At 37.0% G+C, this 16,274-nt stretch overlaps 3 protein-coding genes across 5 annotated transcripts; 1 reads left to right on the top strand and 2 right to left on the bottom strand.

Annotated features, from left to right (window-relative positions):
* Positions 1-1,814: 1,814 nt before the first annotated feature.
* ttv (exostosin glycosyltransferase 1 ttv) lies at positions 1,815-11,532 on the bottom strand. Of its 3 annotated transcripts, XM_043417704.1 has the most exons (9): positions 11,352-11,532; positions 10,220-10,326; positions 7,728-7,814; positions 5,930-7,048; positions 4,405-4,726; positions 4,070-4,300; positions 3,472-3,738; positions 2,859-3,109; positions 1,815-2,566 (listed from the first exon to the last, which is right to left on the bottom strand). In XM_043417704.1, the coding sequence occupies exons 4-9, from the start codon at positions 6,811-6,813 to the stop codon at positions 2,386-2,388; spliced, it is 2,136 nt and encodes a 711-aa protein (XP_043273639.1). In that variant the 5' UTR covers positions 6,814-7,048; positions 7,728-7,814; positions 10,220-10,326; positions 11,352-11,532; the 3' UTR covers positions 1,815-2,385. The 3 variants fall into 3 exon arrangements, with proteins under 3 accessions (XP_043273639.1, XP_043273640.1, XP_043273638.1); XM_043417705.1 differs by lacking the exons at positions 10,220-10,326; positions 11,352-11,532 and adding an exon at positions 8,300-8,477; XM_043417703.1 differs by lacking the exons at positions 10,220-10,326; positions 11,352-11,532 and adding an exon at positions 7,999-8,471.
* Positions 8,555-13,832, top strand: LOC122409845 (sodium channel protein Nach-like). Its single transcript, XM_043417716.1, has 6 exons — positions 8,555-9,795; positions 10,124-10,339; positions 10,439-10,738; positions 12,444-13,022; positions 13,234-13,343; positions 13,558-13,832. The coding sequence occupies exons 1-6, from the start codon at positions 9,632-9,634 to the stop codon at positions 13,698-13,700; spliced, it is 1,512 nt and encodes a 503-aa protein (XP_043273651.1). The 5' UTR covers positions 8,555-9,631; the 3' UTR covers positions 13,701-13,832.
* LOC122409848 (troponin T, skeletal muscle-like) lies at positions 13,698-15,719 on the bottom strand. Its single transcript, XM_043417719.1, has 4 exons — positions 15,575-15,719; positions 15,067-15,409; positions 14,528-14,635; positions 13,698-14,303 (listed from the first exon to the last, which is right to left on the bottom strand). The coding sequence occupies exons 1-4, from the start codon at positions 15,579-15,581 to the stop codon at positions 13,880-13,882; spliced, it is 882 nt and encodes a 293-aa protein (XP_043273654.1). The 5' UTR covers positions 15,582-15,719; the 3' UTR covers positions 13,698-13,879.
* Between the last annotated feature and the right edge of the window lie 555 nt (positions 15,720-16,274).

The raw sequence follows: 16,274 nt of genomic DNA, 5'->3' as shown, positions 1-16,274 counted from the left end.
CCGAATTGACGTTACCCCGCCCTTAAAAACTGTGAGCTAAATCTCTGTTGAATTCGCCGAATTACTAAGTCATGGATTAACTAAATATTCGAACGAGAATAGCTAATTTTATGGTTCTCCAAACCTTTCTCAATTACTAGTTTAGTCTTTCATTGTTAGTTTCGCTCGCATCCAGAAGTAATTAAAACGAAACTAAAATTAGTGTATCTCTTGACGAGATTGAATGGAATTATTTCTTTACTAAAAACACATTCTGACGACTCTTCCTTAATTTTATCCCCTCGAGTCCTCGCAAAGAATATTATTTTCGAAGACGAAACGTTGACAACCCCAAAACTCAACGGATACAAAAGTATAAAATAATAATATTGAAATTGGGCCTAACAATGATCCTGCAAATTTGGAAGAGAAACTAAAAATCCATAATTACAAAAAAAATGTCATTGCGAAACAAATGATTGTCCAAAGTACGATCATGTCGAATTCGCTGCGAATCAATCAAGCGAGTTTAGAGCTATTTTTGGTGCCAGTTTAAACATTTTTTCGAAAGTGGCCTTTATATTCGACAGCTGTTCACCACTTTTAAAGAAATTAAAAGTATCGAAAGAGTTTCACGAAATATGTATTTCGAGAAATTTTTTTACTCTCACGCGTCGCTACAATGGGTCTTCAAGACCCGAGGGGCTTTTCGTTACAACTTTTATTCAACTACGAATCCAATCCACTGAGATCAAAGTCCAAAAACAGTACGATTTCAATTCACATGGTTTTTGCCTGGGTCTAGATGACCCAACGGCAGTAACCTTGCCTTGTTAAAAAGGAGGAAAAGTGGTGTGCCGACAACGGAACAATAAAAACCTTGGTCAGGTTGAAAGACAAACACGAACCCATGAATTTCTGAGAGACTTAAGTTTTTTGTTGTCTTTCATATCACACGTGAAACGAGGCGGGTCCGACTGAGTTGCACATTGTCTCGCACGCGTATTTTCTCGTTGTTTCGTAACTTTCGACCAGCTCGGCCACAAAAACGCTCCAATTCTCCGGTTACGAATGCGTGTGGCGAAATTTATTGAATGTTTTTGCTTTTGTTCTCTTCGTCGCTGTGCAAACGAGGCGAAATAGTAATTTTTTGCATAATTCTTGAGTCTAGGTCAAAACTTGTTTTTATTGCGTGACGCCCAATTAATTTTTGGAGCATAACATGCCATTTTTTTTCGTGTGACGCGCGTCAACTTTCGTTGGTCGAAAACAAAAACAAAATTCCACGGAGAGAATTGTCGATCAAACATTTACGACATTCAAATCTACGAGTTTTATTTTTATCGATTTATTTCCAACCGGTTTGATCGCGTCATTTTTTGAGTGCTCCCCCTTAATCATCATTCCGATTATTTTTGTAGATTAAATTTTGAACCACCGGATAGTTTGGACGTCGAGCGATAGGCAAATTCTCAATTCTCAATTTTTTCTCCATTTATTTTGGAGCTTGGAGAATTTTCTGGTTGAGTATTTGGACGAAAAAACATTTATGAAAAAAATTTGCTAAGGATAAGTTAAAACTTGACCGAATTCGTAGAAAAAACAGAATTCTTGGCAGAGGATTGTTTTCAGCGAAGAATGAGTGAAAAGTGGTCACTCGAATGAATGTCATTTGGATGTAATCGAAAAAAATTGTAAAAAAAAGTACACCAGGGCCAGAAGCAAAAAAGCCAGAAAGAGTGATGTAGAAAGAATAAAATGAAAAATAGAAAGGCTGAACTCGGAGGGGCAGGAATTGGTCGTGAGTGAGCAGGAAATCCAGCAGACTCGGCCTATTAAATAATCGTATTTTTTATTAATAATATCTATGAAACGATTGTTATGTACAATAATGCGACGTAGAAACGTTGATTTATTGGCATGACGCGAACCGAAATGAATGTCGCTGAAAACAATAAGCGCGATAAAAGCGCTAAGAAAAAGAAAAGGAATAATGAAAGAAGAAAAAAACGACTTTGTACGAAAGGTTGTATGAGAATTCAAAGACGGAATGATTATGAATGATAGAATTATATCACGGAGTGGCTACGTGGACGAACGGAAGGGTGGAGGACGACACACCGATGAAAAGATAGGATTTTGATTTCACTTTGTTTCATATGTTTCGTTTTTTTTTTTTCAAATACACGTAAATATCGTGCACGACATTCTCAGTTCGATCTTAGACAGCCCAGAAAACACTCGGTTCGTTTGTATATAAATTATTACGTGTTGAAAAACCGAGAGTACGTGCCATTTTTTTACGTTTTATTTCTCCCTCATCCTTTTCTCCCTCGCTCTCCCTCTCTTTCTCTCTGTCTCTCTCATTCTCTCTCCCATTCTCTCTCTCTCTTGCTTTATACAATTCTAATTATTAACTAACTCAATTTGCCTATACTTTTTGCGAAGATTGCTGACGGAATCTTTGAAGAGTACTGGATCGAGCCTCATGTTGGATCTGAGAAGGGGCATGTAACCGAATACAGCGACGAAAGTGTTCATGCAGCTTTGCCGCTGTATAAAGTGATCCGGGTCGTTCCACGGTGATCTGAAAGTTGCCAAGGTCAAATTACACCACTCGCCTTCGTTAAGCCTGGGAGAATTAACGTAAGAAGGATAGTTCACGTGTGGCGCTATACTTTTGGACGCTTTTAAAAAGGAGATCAAACTCTTTCAATCGTTTCCGGGTCAGGATTGTCCTTGGATATGGGTATTTCGAGCGGGACTTAATTGAATCATTTATGGATTGGAAAAAATATCTCGAGGAACCGATTGCGCGTACATTCGCAACGCACGCAACTCATAATTCACGTTTACAATACGTTTCCTTCGAAAAATACCTGATACCAGTCCCTGCGGATTCTTTGTAGAGTTTACGCTGCGTAACCTTGATCGGTGGACGTCGCGTCACATGACTGACCAAAAAATTCATCAAAATGTCCTCGCAATTCTGCGATTGCTCCACCGTCTTGTGCAGCGTCGAGCTCAATAATTCCGTGTACAATGTATTATAATAACGGTGATAAAAGGCTGCCCCCGTGAGAACTATGCTGTAATCGTTTGTCCATTTGCTCGTGTAGCCCCAGGAACGCTTTTCACACGGTAATGTACAAGTTATAAAGAATTAGTATAGGTCGATTATTCCTCATTCGTTACCTTCAAAAATGTTGATTGAAATAATATTTCTCAAGCATTTCAAACGCTAACAAAAATGTAAGAGAATATATTCTTTCTCTTTCGGATTAAAAATTGAGTAATCGCCGCGTGAAAATTGTCAAAGAAGGTAAAGAATAAATTCACACGACGTCTCAACTATCGCGTAACGTCAAACGTTTAAATATTAAATGAACAATTAAAACGTTCGGTTCAAGATTTTATGGAAAATATTGAACGATATGAAGTCTATTATTATTAAATAAGGACATGAAAATATGTGGATGAAATATAGATTACCTTTGAGTCGTCCCAGTAATGAGATCTGGCGGGATAACCGACGATTCGATCGGGAAAAGATCGCCAAACGACGAAAGCGAAGTCGATTTCATCGGTGTTTAGAGTAGCATCTTCGTCCAAAGACAATATGGCACTTGTTTTGATGAGAGGGTGTGGATAAAAGCGTTGAGAAATTCCTGTTACAGCGACGACGTGAATAGTTGCCTTTATTCCCTGCCACCGCGGTCTTCTCGGCAGCGGAAGGTCGGAATTCCACATAAGAATTATCTGTAAAAGGGGGAAGTTATCTGTAAAGGGGTTTATTTATGGCATATCGGTCGATCAGGGCGTAAGGTCATACACGCGTCGTACTCTAATAATCACTATAATTTTTCTGTGTCTATTTTTTCTTCAAAAGTATAAATCCGTTGAATCGATGACATCCATGCAAATTGATTATCTCTTTTTCTTCGATTTCTTTGTTATTTGAAAATATTTATTTCAAATGAAATGTTCGAGTCGAACGAGTGAATTCTACTGCTCTCAAAATATCCATCTTCAGATTCGTTAAAATAGTATTTTGACGGATTCCTTGGTAAGGGTTAAAACAGGAGATAACCTTGTCTAAATATTTGCTTTTGGAGAGGCTGCGTAACAGCCGGTAGAGAACAGCCGTCGATCCCAACTGTGAATAAATGATGGCAGTAAACGTATTGCCCGGATCTTTAGTCGTGAATGGTAATTCTTGTTGGCTATCGGAGAATTGTGGCAAAATAGCCAGCGCCCCAGGGCTCATGTTCCAAACGAGTCCGTCTCTTGTTCCTTCCCACGAAAGACGTTCGCGCAAACTCTGCAATGACGAATAATGAATGAGTCAAACGTAAAAATTAGTTTGTATTTGCTTGACTGCTCGTTTCACAGTTTCAGAGGAAATGTGCACATCAAAATTCTTACCTCAAAAGTCGTGAATATGATCTTTTCAATCGACGAAAAGTATCGCTCCCAAAGAAATTGCGTTTGCTGACGAAGCTTGAGAATCTTCGTGTTCGAAACGGATCTAACGATGTCAGGAATCTGCAGCAACAATCTCTCGTCCGTGAATATTACAGCCTGCTTCCAATCGATTTTTTCGTGAAACGGAAGTGCCCATCCGTTGCTCAATATTACTGGAATGCATCCCGCTCTGAGAGCCTCCAAAAATCTAAAACTACCTAATCTCCGTCCACGTGGTACGAGACAAAACGTCGAATTCATCAGCAATATCTCATAATCGTACCTGAAATTACAAAATTCACAATTATATTATTTATTTCGACTCGTAAATTATCCGAAATTCTCCCTCATCAATTTTATTTTTTTACAACTTCCACTGTACATAACCCTTAACGTGTCGTATCTGCGTTTTGTTTTTGTCATTTTTAAAATCAATTCGAAGAAAATCAATGAAGTAAATACAAAAAATTCCAACGAACAACGAACAATTCCGAATGTTTCTTCGGTGAGACTGAAAATATGTTTACAGCATTCGATCACGGTAGCTGGGAATTTTTTTCACAACCTAACAATTAAATCAATGCAAAAATTTTGTACAATTTGATAAACAAAAATCAATGAATTGGAAAACCGTTGTCCGTCACCCCAAACGATAAAACTTCAATACCATATTCGTCGGTTGTCCATTAATTCTGTTTTCTTGCATTCGTAAATCTACGCTTCTGCAATTTTTCACTTACGCAACGATATTCCTGAAAGACGAAACTACCGGACTTCGTCATGTTACAATGATTTTTTTTTTCTACGTGTCACGTTTTCTCGCAATTTCGCATACTGCGAATTTTTGCTATTTTTTCGCGCACAATTTATTTCACACGAATCGTTGGTTGTGTACAAAAATTCAATGTACGATAAAAATTTCCTTATTTTCAGGAAAGAAAATAATTGTTACGAAAATCATGAAATAAACATTCTAACGTTTCACATCTCAGTATTTTGAACAGAGGCAGACAATCGTCGAAGTGGTCTCAAGGTAATAAGGTGAATGTTTGTTAAAGTTGTTGATCACACACCAATTACTGTCAGATTGCAATGCTCCATGAGAAAATCAGTCTCACTCAAGGTTACAATACGTTTTTACTTTTCATGAATAAAACACGTGCTCGAGTAGGAGAGTTAAGAGAGGTGATTAATTTCTCCGAAAAGTGTGCGTCCCCTTTCAAGGGTAATAATTCTATCAATCTTCAATCGATTAAACTTCAAGGAAACGTCAGTTTAAAAAAAAATCAATAATGAGAAAGCAAAATCTCAGTTGCTTGTTCTGCAAGGATTGGTAAGAAGAGAATTGCAAAAATCAATATTTCGAAGTGCGCAATCGATTTGTCCTATTTCTCCAATACCTTCGAGTTTTATAAATGGACTTGATTGTTTGATATTTCACTGAAAAATAAAATGGAAGTAAATCAAGAGAAAAAGACCGGCTCACGTGTCGTATTCCTGATTGTCCTGAGTGCAGTGTTCGTCCTGAAATTCTCTCCAGGCTTTGCCATGACGGCAAGTGGTGACGAAAACGAGATCCTTGCCATTGTGTAAATGATACAGGGCATTTCGAGTTTCGGATCCGATACCATGGACGTAACGTTTGCCCTTGAAAGCAGCAACGTATTTTTTGTTGTTGGGAAAAGTATTTTCCTGTGCTTGTCCCGGTTCGCCACCGCGTTCGGGATGTTGTTTGCCAAAGAGAGGAATGGAAACGTCGAAATTGGATCTAAGATGAAATATTGACATGCTGGCTTTGGCGAGGATGGCGTAACCGAGGTCGAAGGCCAGAGCTTCTTCGGCGTAATCGGGCCACGTGCCGGAATAGAGATTGAACACGAGATGATTTTTACCGTTGTTCCAGTGTTGCAAGCGCGATAATTTCGCGGGTAAATTGTGGACGAACTCTGCTGATAAGGGATCACGATCGAGGGTGTCAAGGGCCAAAACAAAGATACACGCCCTCGTTGGATCGCTCGTATAATAACGAGACTCCGTAATAACGTTGAGGATTTTTTGGTAAAGAGGACTTATCGTGTCCTCGACCGGATATACGTAAACAGTGAATCCTTGTTTGCATCTCGTTGAGTCGAAACAAGTTTCCATTCTGCACTCACGCCGCGGATCACTCACGATACGATGACGATTCGACGTCCTAAGATCCTTGTCATAGAACTCTTCGGTCATACTCATAAACGGAGGCAATCGTTCGTGAGGCAATGCTTTCTTTTCGTGAGCTTTATTGCTTTTTAATCTATAACCACCAAAATAACAATAGCCAAGAAACGCGCACGTCACGAATAACAGTAAATAACGTTTTTTCGCTTGCATTTTTGCTTTTTCCTGTTTCTCTGACTGCGTGCAAGTGAAAAAGTGTGTGCAGGTTTTTTTTATACAATCGTATCCCAGCTATCCCCACTTGCCAACATTGTTCTTACGATACAATCTCTGAAATATTCTTGGCAGATTGTAGATCCATTGCAATTGTATCCTCCGATTATTGCAACTGCGGCACTCCTCAAATTCTAACACTAGTTTAAAATTGACTCCATTTTTGTGTGTATTGCTGCAACAAACAATAAAACAAAAGTCTTCAAAGTTTGATCTATTTCAAGGCTTTTTCACACAATCGAACACTCTGCGTGAACCACCGAGCTTAATGGTAGAACATCAATTATGCATGTTCTAATAACCAGTATTGGAATTCTATCAATGCTCTTTCTTAATTCATACTATTTCCCATGATACTTTTATATGTGAGTATTGATTTTCTAACCGAATTTTACCCAATATATTTAGAGTATTGTCAGTTATATTTTTGGTATCAATATGATAATTGTAAGTCAATAAAATATATCCTCAATTTTCATTTCGCTGAGTATACTGTGATGAATTTTTTAGAAATATTCAAAATGGCTTGAAAAAACAAAATTATCTCTAGCAAAGTTATACTATCATAACAATATAATTACAAAATTGTATCAAAATCAATTAATTAGTATTAATTACACATGTTTTTATTAAATCATAATTATCAATTCAGAAAACATTGCTGGCAACAAAAAACAACGATGCTTCTAACAAAGTTGGAAGAATCGATTGATATAGTTATAAGATTGGAGACAACATAAAGATACAAAGACAATGAGTAGTGAACAAAAAACTATTGAAAAGAATGAATAAATGCAAGAGTTGGAAAATCTTTTGAGGACAGGAAATAAAAAAATCGTAATAAAAAGTCTCACCTTATGCGAATAATTGGACAGAGAGTGAGGATGACTTATTCCAGGACATCGTAAGATGTCCTTGGTCGACCGTCCATGGGATCTGTCCTGAAAAATGACAATTGTGCGTTCGAAATGATTTCAGAGGAATGTGACATTTGTCTTATTATTCGTAAACGTCAAAAAAATAACGCGTGAGATTTGATTAATGCACATGAGTAAATACAGGAAGGAATTGATGAAAATGACATGCAAATTGGATGATCGGGGCGAATCGCTTAAGTGAACTCACGATGTAATATAGCTTCAGTGAGAAGTGCGTTCGAAAGAGTTGAACGCGAATAATAATGAATTGTGAGCCATCGCGTTGCGACACTTGTCGTTCAACTTAGCGACAAATCTTGCAAGCGTTCGAACGCGTGCCGATGAAAAAACACCCACGATTCATCTTTCAATCACTCACAAACGACAACTTTCACTAATTTTCTTTCACTCCGGATTCTCACGAATTTTTTTATTTTTGTTTTTTTTCCTTCAATATTTGTAGAGACCTACGAGCTATTGGTAAGTGACGGTTTTAGGTTAGTTCTTACTCCAATACACTTGGCACGTCTCGCCGGTGTAATCCAACACAAGCACATATTTGTTTCCACGAATAAAGAAGTTAATATTATAAGGGTAATCGTTCGAGCGACATAGGAGGGATATCGGATAATCCGAGATACGAGAAACGCCTACTCGATCACGCGAATGAGAAAAAAATGTTATCCCCCCTAATTTTCCTCCTATTGATATGTATAAATCAGATGGATTTCAATGACGTTCCCGAATCGTTAGATTAGAAAATTGTTGCCATTACAGTACGCGACACATCGGCTGCTACCCATACACGACGTTCGTGTAGACAGATGGTGCTGCTCTCTCGTGCGCTGAGCGTTAAGCGATGCTCATCGTGTTACAGATTTTTCGGTTAGCGACTGCAATCGGTTATCAACAGAAGCAGAACACTTTCGCAGTCAAAACATTAATTTATAATCATATCAATGTTTTCAATAATATTAAACTTAAAACTTTCGAAAATCCGTACAATTCAACTTTTGAGTGATTCTTTTCCACGTGACAAATCGATATTCCCACAATATCGATTTATATCACACGACAAAAACGCGCGACATTGGATTTCAGGGAAGATACGAGGGTGTAAATAAAGCGAGCAGCACTTATATATATCGGTCATCCGAACTCAAATGGAATACGATCAACGACAAAACTCCCCCTAATCTATTATAAATAAAACGAGCTAACCGGAAAAAACAACTCGTATTCACTATTTATTAAAAAGAAAAAGAAAACAAAAACAAAGAATCGATAATTAGAAAAATTGTGCTCATAATTATATACACGTAGTTTTGACTTTTTTATGATTATGGATGGCCGCACTGATAAAAAACTGCAAACGATCTTTCTCACGTTCGAGGAATCAAATAAAGTAAAAACGATTCAAGCGTCATTATATACACGTGACAGAAATTTCTCAGCTCCCGAATAACGTTCGTAATTTTTGCCGAGAAATTTCAGATATGCATCCGCTTCTTGGAAGTTAGCGGGAAATATTTTCTTGTCGTCCAATAATATAATTAATGAAAAAAAAATCAATAAATTATCAGCTGTGAGGTGTTTTGACAAGGGATTTTTTGTTTACGTGGCAAACGCGCTCGAAGGGTGCGTGTTTAGATAAAAATCAGGTGAAATGAGATTGTGATCGCAATGACAGTGTGGAACTACGATCAAACAAGTGTATTTGTATCGATTTGTTGGAGGAGCACTTCTCTCCTTCGAGACCAGCGATATCGCAGTTTTCATATTAGTCCTCGAGAACCTTTCCTCCGAGGAAATCGTACGAATGTGGCTTATACGGCGTCGATATGAAAACCGCCATAAGTTTTGACAGTCAAAAAAACATCGCTAATCGTGAAGACAGTGAGCAAAATACCTGGCAAATTTTGAAACACGTTTACCACGAATTCGCTGCAAATTCAACCGTACACGGCATCAAGTACACGTCTCAAGCTAAATCTGCAGTTGGAAGGTAACGACCATTCGTAACAAAATCAAAAAATCAGTTCTTTCTTCAAATCAAACCTTTCCTCATTTTCGTACGAGACTTTTTCTGCATAAAAATTGCAAAAAAATATGAAAAAAAAAACTAAAATTCATTTACAAAAACGTATCGTGTTGGAAAATTTTGAAAATATTTCAATAAATTTGCGTAATTATTTATACTACACGAATGAGCACATTCCAAAAAATACGTTCAGCTTGAAATTGCAATTTTTTATTAAAATATTCATATCTCCTTGTCAAAGAGAAATAAGAATTTGAAAAACGAATTCATCCCATTTTTTGAACGGTTGCAGATGTCTGTGGCTCCTGATTGTCGCCCTCTCGATAATAGCTGCTTCTCAACTAGCGAAAGAATTTTACGAGAAACACGAATCGGCGAATATGCGTACCTTGGTTATAACGAATCAGTACCCAAGCTGGCAGCTCGGTTTACCGGCAATAACGTTCTGTCACTCCGATGTTGCGGCCAAGCATCGATTGGTGTCTTCAGCGTTTACTAAAAAGCACATGTGCGTATCGTTACACCGACCAACTCCAGATAAAATGTTGGAAATAATGAAGCCTGTTGGGTGACTCGGGTTTTGATTGATCGTTAATGACAATTTCAGACGGTACCCTTTCGGTCTCAACTCTTCGGATCTTATAAAAAGTTTGAAACATCTCTCCATCGGAATATTACCGAGTAATCAGTTCGAAAAAGAGCTGTACGCACTGGACAGAATACTTTTCGCAAATAAAATGGAATTGGAGAAATTAGTGGAAATCGTGCGACCGAGATGCCGCGATTTTCTCGTAATGTGTCTATTCGAGGGTAAAGCCGTCAACTGCGAAAGTATTATTTCGGAGAGTTACACGCCTTATGGCATTTGTTGCTCTTTCAACTATGCTTACAATAAAAATGAACGCAGGTATATCTCTGTTGTTTAAACAATTCAAGTAAATCTTCAAATTTCATAAAATCGTTAAGGGCTATGAACAGTGTAAACGTTGGAATTTCAGGTGTTTTTTGTTTATTTTACGAATAAAAATTTATAAATAAATAAATAAAAATATTATAAATATAAATAAATGAATAAAAATATAAATAAAAATTGGATTTCAAGGAATCCTTGTACGCATCTTTTACATACTCAGAAGTACTGGAAAAAAAATTGTTTTCTAATGTTTTTCGTGGTATTTTTTTGTACAATGCTGTACGTGTTGAAAATGGCACCTCATGAATCGACGTTGACAGCGAATCTCAAAAATGGAACTCAGGACAAAAAACCAAAAAGATTCTTAAAATATGCGCTATTAGCTATGGCATGACGAAGGGAATTTTCGGAATATTGTTTAGAAACAAAAATTGTTGTTTTCCCTACTTTTACCCTAATTTGAATCAAGGCGCTGGGATAAAAGCTCTTTCCTCTTCTATTTTTTTTACAAAAGAAAGAAAAAACACCTGAAATTTTAACGTTTACACTGTCCGTAGGCCTTAACAGCAAAATTTGGAAAAAAAAAATTTCAAATTATATTACTCACATAACGACAATTTAGAATGATCCTTTCCGGTTGTTGTCCTTGATTGCGCACAATTCGACCCTCTTCGATAACGATTTTGTGCGTAATTTATTCGTCGAAGTAATATTAAAAATCGGTTTTTTTTTCTGTCCAACTTTACTTTTTCTGGGAAATCGTTACGGCGAATGCTCACCGAGCGACCCGTCGACTCGAACAGGGACTGTTAGCCACGAGCGGCCTCGCTGCTTCGTAGATAAGATGATAGCAAAGAGAAGACGAAAAAAAAACGAAAACATGTTACAAAGTTGCAAGCAGAGAGAGAGAGCGCAGAGAGGAGAAAAATTTATTTTACCTTGACCAAAACTCAGCGTTTCTTATTGACGATCAATCTCCAGTTTTTCCATCCTTCGTTCATCGATTATTAAATTCCGCGCGATTGCGTGTCAATTCGTTGCACAATCACTGCATAAATTAACGGAAGAGTCTTCGAGCATGTCCTTAACGTATCTCCGATCGTTTTGACGGAACGTCGTTTCTACGGGACAAAGTACACCGCACTTGGTATTCCTTCGAGGTTTTGTTTTTCGTCCTCATTTACCATGAAACACGTTTGAAAGATAACGTGCTGGGGAAGTCGAAAATATATTTTATATTTTAAAAAATTGAAAGTTTTTTTAACGTGAAATTCGGAAATTTTGCAAATTCATTTCCGGTTTATTTCTTTCTAAAATTTAATGGAAAAAATATACAAAATGCGGCTCCTAATTCCTAGATGATTCTGCAAATAATGAAGTTCTTTTTCTATTGAGTATTCAAATTTTTTTTCTCATTGTCAGTTCAGTTGTCTTTGCACTCTGTCAGGCTACATTTTTTATATTTCTTTACGGTACACATTTGTAAGATCTTGAAATGAGAGAATTGATGAAAAAAAAAAAAATTGAAAACCGATGAACTGAGACCACCGAAATACTTTTGGAGGACATTTGTTTTAGAGAGCCCACGCACCCACGTAACTTTCGAAACAAAATTTTGTTCGAATGATAGTATGAAAACAAAAACGTTTTTATCGTTGGAATAACAGAAAAATAATTTTGTTTTTGTCGTGTGTTGCAGATGGAATATCTCAGGAAACGATTATTACACCGTGACTTATGGGGGTCGATACATTTTGTCTTTTTTGTTAAAATCAAACGGTCCGAACGACAGAATTTCATCGATAATGTACGGGGATGGTATTAAAGTTTTGATTCACGATAGAAAAACGTATCCGGGTACGTCGGCGATGGAATTTATTGCAGCGACAGGACAAGAGACCGTGGCCCGGTTGTACGGTCGCCGTTTGACAGCAAGCCAGGAAGTCTTGGACATGAAACGCGAAGACCGTGGGTGCGAGCGCTCGAGGGAAACGGAGGATTTTTATCGCGCAGACAATTGTTATGCCAAATGTCAGGAAAATATATTTTGGCATTTTTGCGGTTGCCTGCCTTTTTTCTCCTACGAACGGCGCCCCTATCAAGCCTTTTGCAATATCACCCACATCTCGTGTCTCACTCGAATTAAACCGAAAGCCTACTCTTTGGTACTCAACGATCCAAACTGTGGCTGTTTGCCGGACTGCGAAAACTCCATGTACTCTTTGACCACGACTTCACTACCGTTCAACGCTCCACAATTCAATCCTTCACCATTCTAGTGAGTTCAAACTGTCAGTCTTGTTCCCAATGCTCGTGAAATAATCTTTTCTTTTATACTCGAACGAACCGAATTTTTCTCACATTTTTTCTCTCTTTACATTCCAGTAAAAGCTCTCACGATCAATCGGTTCGTTTCGTTAAAAAAAAAGATTCTCGTTATACTGAATTATCTTATTTGGTAAGTGACAAAAATTCCTTTATCTTTGCAGTAAAAAAGCGAGCAAGCTTACAAACCCTACTGCCATACACGTTACATATTCGGAACAATCTGCGATGCTACAACGCCGAGAACTCGTCCTTTCCTGGATCAACCTCGTTTGTAAGTGAACAACAAAGGATTTTTACTCCTGTGGCAATTCATGTGGAACTTGAAGAAATTTCAAGCTGAAAAAATCTTTAGAAAACGATTGAATGTAAATTTAGCCGAACAATGGTTTCACGTTTATCACAAAATAAGAATATAACTTTCGCAGAATATCCGAAGGTCATTTGGAAAGTGACTTTTAAAAATTAACTAAAATATTTCTTTCTAGCTTCTCTGGGGGGCGTATTCAGTCTTTTCCTTGGCTGCAGCTTCGTCTCGATAATTGAGATAATTTACTTCTTTGTCATTTACTTTGGTATGAAACTACGAGAAGCTCGCCAAGCAAGGATAAATAGTTTCAGGACTGCGTGAGTGTCGAAAAAATATATTGACCAGTCTGGATAATCAACAGTAGCCTTAAAATATAAACAAGATTCCTTATAGAAATGTAGTATATTAATAATCGAGTGGCAAATTAAAATATACCATTACGATGTAAATTAATTAACGATTCAATCTATACGTCAATTCTCGTAATTCAAACTACTGAACTATTCTTCTTCACTGGACTCGTCTGATTCTTCTTCCTCTTCTTCACTGTCATCTTCATCAGCTCCATCATCTTCGTCAGCTTCTTCATCATCTTGTTCGACTTCCTCTTCTTCTCCTTCTTCTTCTTCTTCTTCTTCTTCTTCTTCTTCTTCTTCGTCGTCGTCTTCAGACTCTTCGGCGCTTTCAATTTCTTTTTTTCCCACTTTGCTTTGTTTTTCACTCTTTTTCTTAGATTCGTTGATTATTTCGTTACCCTCGCCATCGTAAATCTTCATACGAACCAATTTCCTGCGCGATTTTTTCGCTCTTTTTACTACTTTTGGCTGAATTCTTAGAACTTGACCTCTCACCTCAGGCCACTTTCGCTGTCTACGCAAATATTCACCAGCCAGGTTAATACTGCGGAGCTTTACGATGGCGACTCTACAAAAAGAATAAACAGCTGATTATCATGAATTTAGCATTTCAATGTATTTATATTTTCCTTGAGTGGAAGTACGAAATTTTGTTCATCGAATATTTGAATATATAATAAAATAAAATATTAGTAATCGAAAAAATGTAATAGAAATATGTTCTTATCGTTTGGGATTGAATTTGAAGCAAAATTTAGTATTTATTTTATTAGCATGAAATTGTTAATTTACTTGGTTCTTGAGTTTTTAGATTTGAGCATAACCACGGATGAGCAGCCTGGGAAAGCTTCTTTAATTTCATGTGCCTTAGTACCTCCTCTGACGTTGGAAACATGAAGTCTGAAAAAAAGATAAACATATTTCATACATATCAAATAATATTTATAATACTCCTAGTTACATTCACAATAATCATGACAACCCATGAATCTTGTGCGATGAAAAATTTCTTTGGCAATTTGTCCATTGGTCCAGTTGAACAAGTATAATTTCCATTGGAGATCTTTTTTTAATTTTTTTTTTATTCAGCAGCCAAAAAATACTGATAATTTGTGTGAATAGCCGAATTTGTAGTCAATGTCCAAATCAAACGAGTACCGTATAATAAAAGTTAATAGTAGCCGGAAATCAAACTCTCAATAAAAAAATTTGTGTATAAAATTTGATTTGTTCCCAATTTTTTCTTATTCGCATAACTTTTCAACTGGACAACAATGCTTTTCTTCTTCTACTTTAGGTACAGAAATTAGAATGTTTCAATTTTGACTTACGTTTGGGTGATCTTCATTCCCTGGGCGGGCTTAGATACTTTGATTTTCTTTTCTTTATTTTTTTTTTCCCCTGACGGATTAATTCTGGGTTCACTGGCAAGAATGCGTTTCCCATCGATTTTTTTTTTTTTAATACTTTTCATATTTTTAATTTTTTCCTCGACGCTCGGAAAAACCACGTGACAATGTCTCGAAGATTGTCTGGTCAATTTGACTGTAATATCGCCAGAAAAAAGATCTTCAATCTCTTTCTTACTTTTGATCGTGTGCGGTAGACGCACGTATAAAGTTTTCGCCGCATCGTCAACAGCTTTCTTCGATTTCTTAGATTTCATTTTGCCACCTGCACAAATAATATCAAAATTTCAATAAATGTGAGCAATGAATGATAGTCAACTGATTGAGGTTATGTTGATGCGGTGGATTTTAGTTGACAGATAAAACTACCGATTGAGTACTTTCTTAACAATTTTCAGATCTAGTTTTCGCTTATTATTGTTCCACTTACCTTGCATCGTGTGTTTTCAGCGTTCGAGACAATTTTTACATAGAATTATTACTTTGTGCGGCAATTCATAAACATCAACCACGTGGTGTGCTTGCGTACGATCTGCGCGAATCGCAAATATGTGTTAGTTGTTAGTACTGTGCTGTGGATGGCGAATCAGAAAATTGGAGGGAAGACAGCAGAACACTATATTTTCTTTAAGCGGCTATTCAGTGTATTATTTTATCAACTGAGAAGAAAACGCGTGCGCATATATATATCGAAATTGGGGAGTTAAAGCTGGCAAGATCTATAACGGCACACTTTCCAGCTTTATTGATGAGCTAAACTTGTGTTTAGTAACCCTTTATTGACTGTGAAACTACGCCTTCAACAAGATCACGAAAAATTATTATCGGCGTTTTCCTAAATGCACTTACTGCGATAAACGAGCATCTAGAGAAAATTATAGATCCCACGAAGCATTGTCAACTAAATACACGAAACTGACAGACAAATCTCGTAGATTTCTTGCAATAATCAAGCCTGAAATCTATGATAACAGTTTATTAAATTACAAAAAAAACTTCACTCCAACGGTTCGACAAATTTCCACTGTATGCGTACGATGCATCGAATCAGATTGAATAAGTGAACAGCAAAAACAAAGAGAACTCCAGTTTATAAACGAAAATAAAAAAATTGCCCGTACTATATAAAA

The sequence above is a fragment of the Venturia canescens genome, chromosome 4 (assembly GCF_019457755.1).
Source record: "Venturia canescens isolate UGA chromosome 4, ASM1945775v1, whole genome shotgun sequence".
Taxonomy (NCBI): Eukaryota; Metazoa; Arthropoda; class Insecta; order Hymenoptera; family Ichneumonidae; genus Venturia; species Venturia canescens.
Note: the sequence above shows the minus strand (reverse complement) of the source record. Positions and strands in the feature narration are given on the sequence as shown.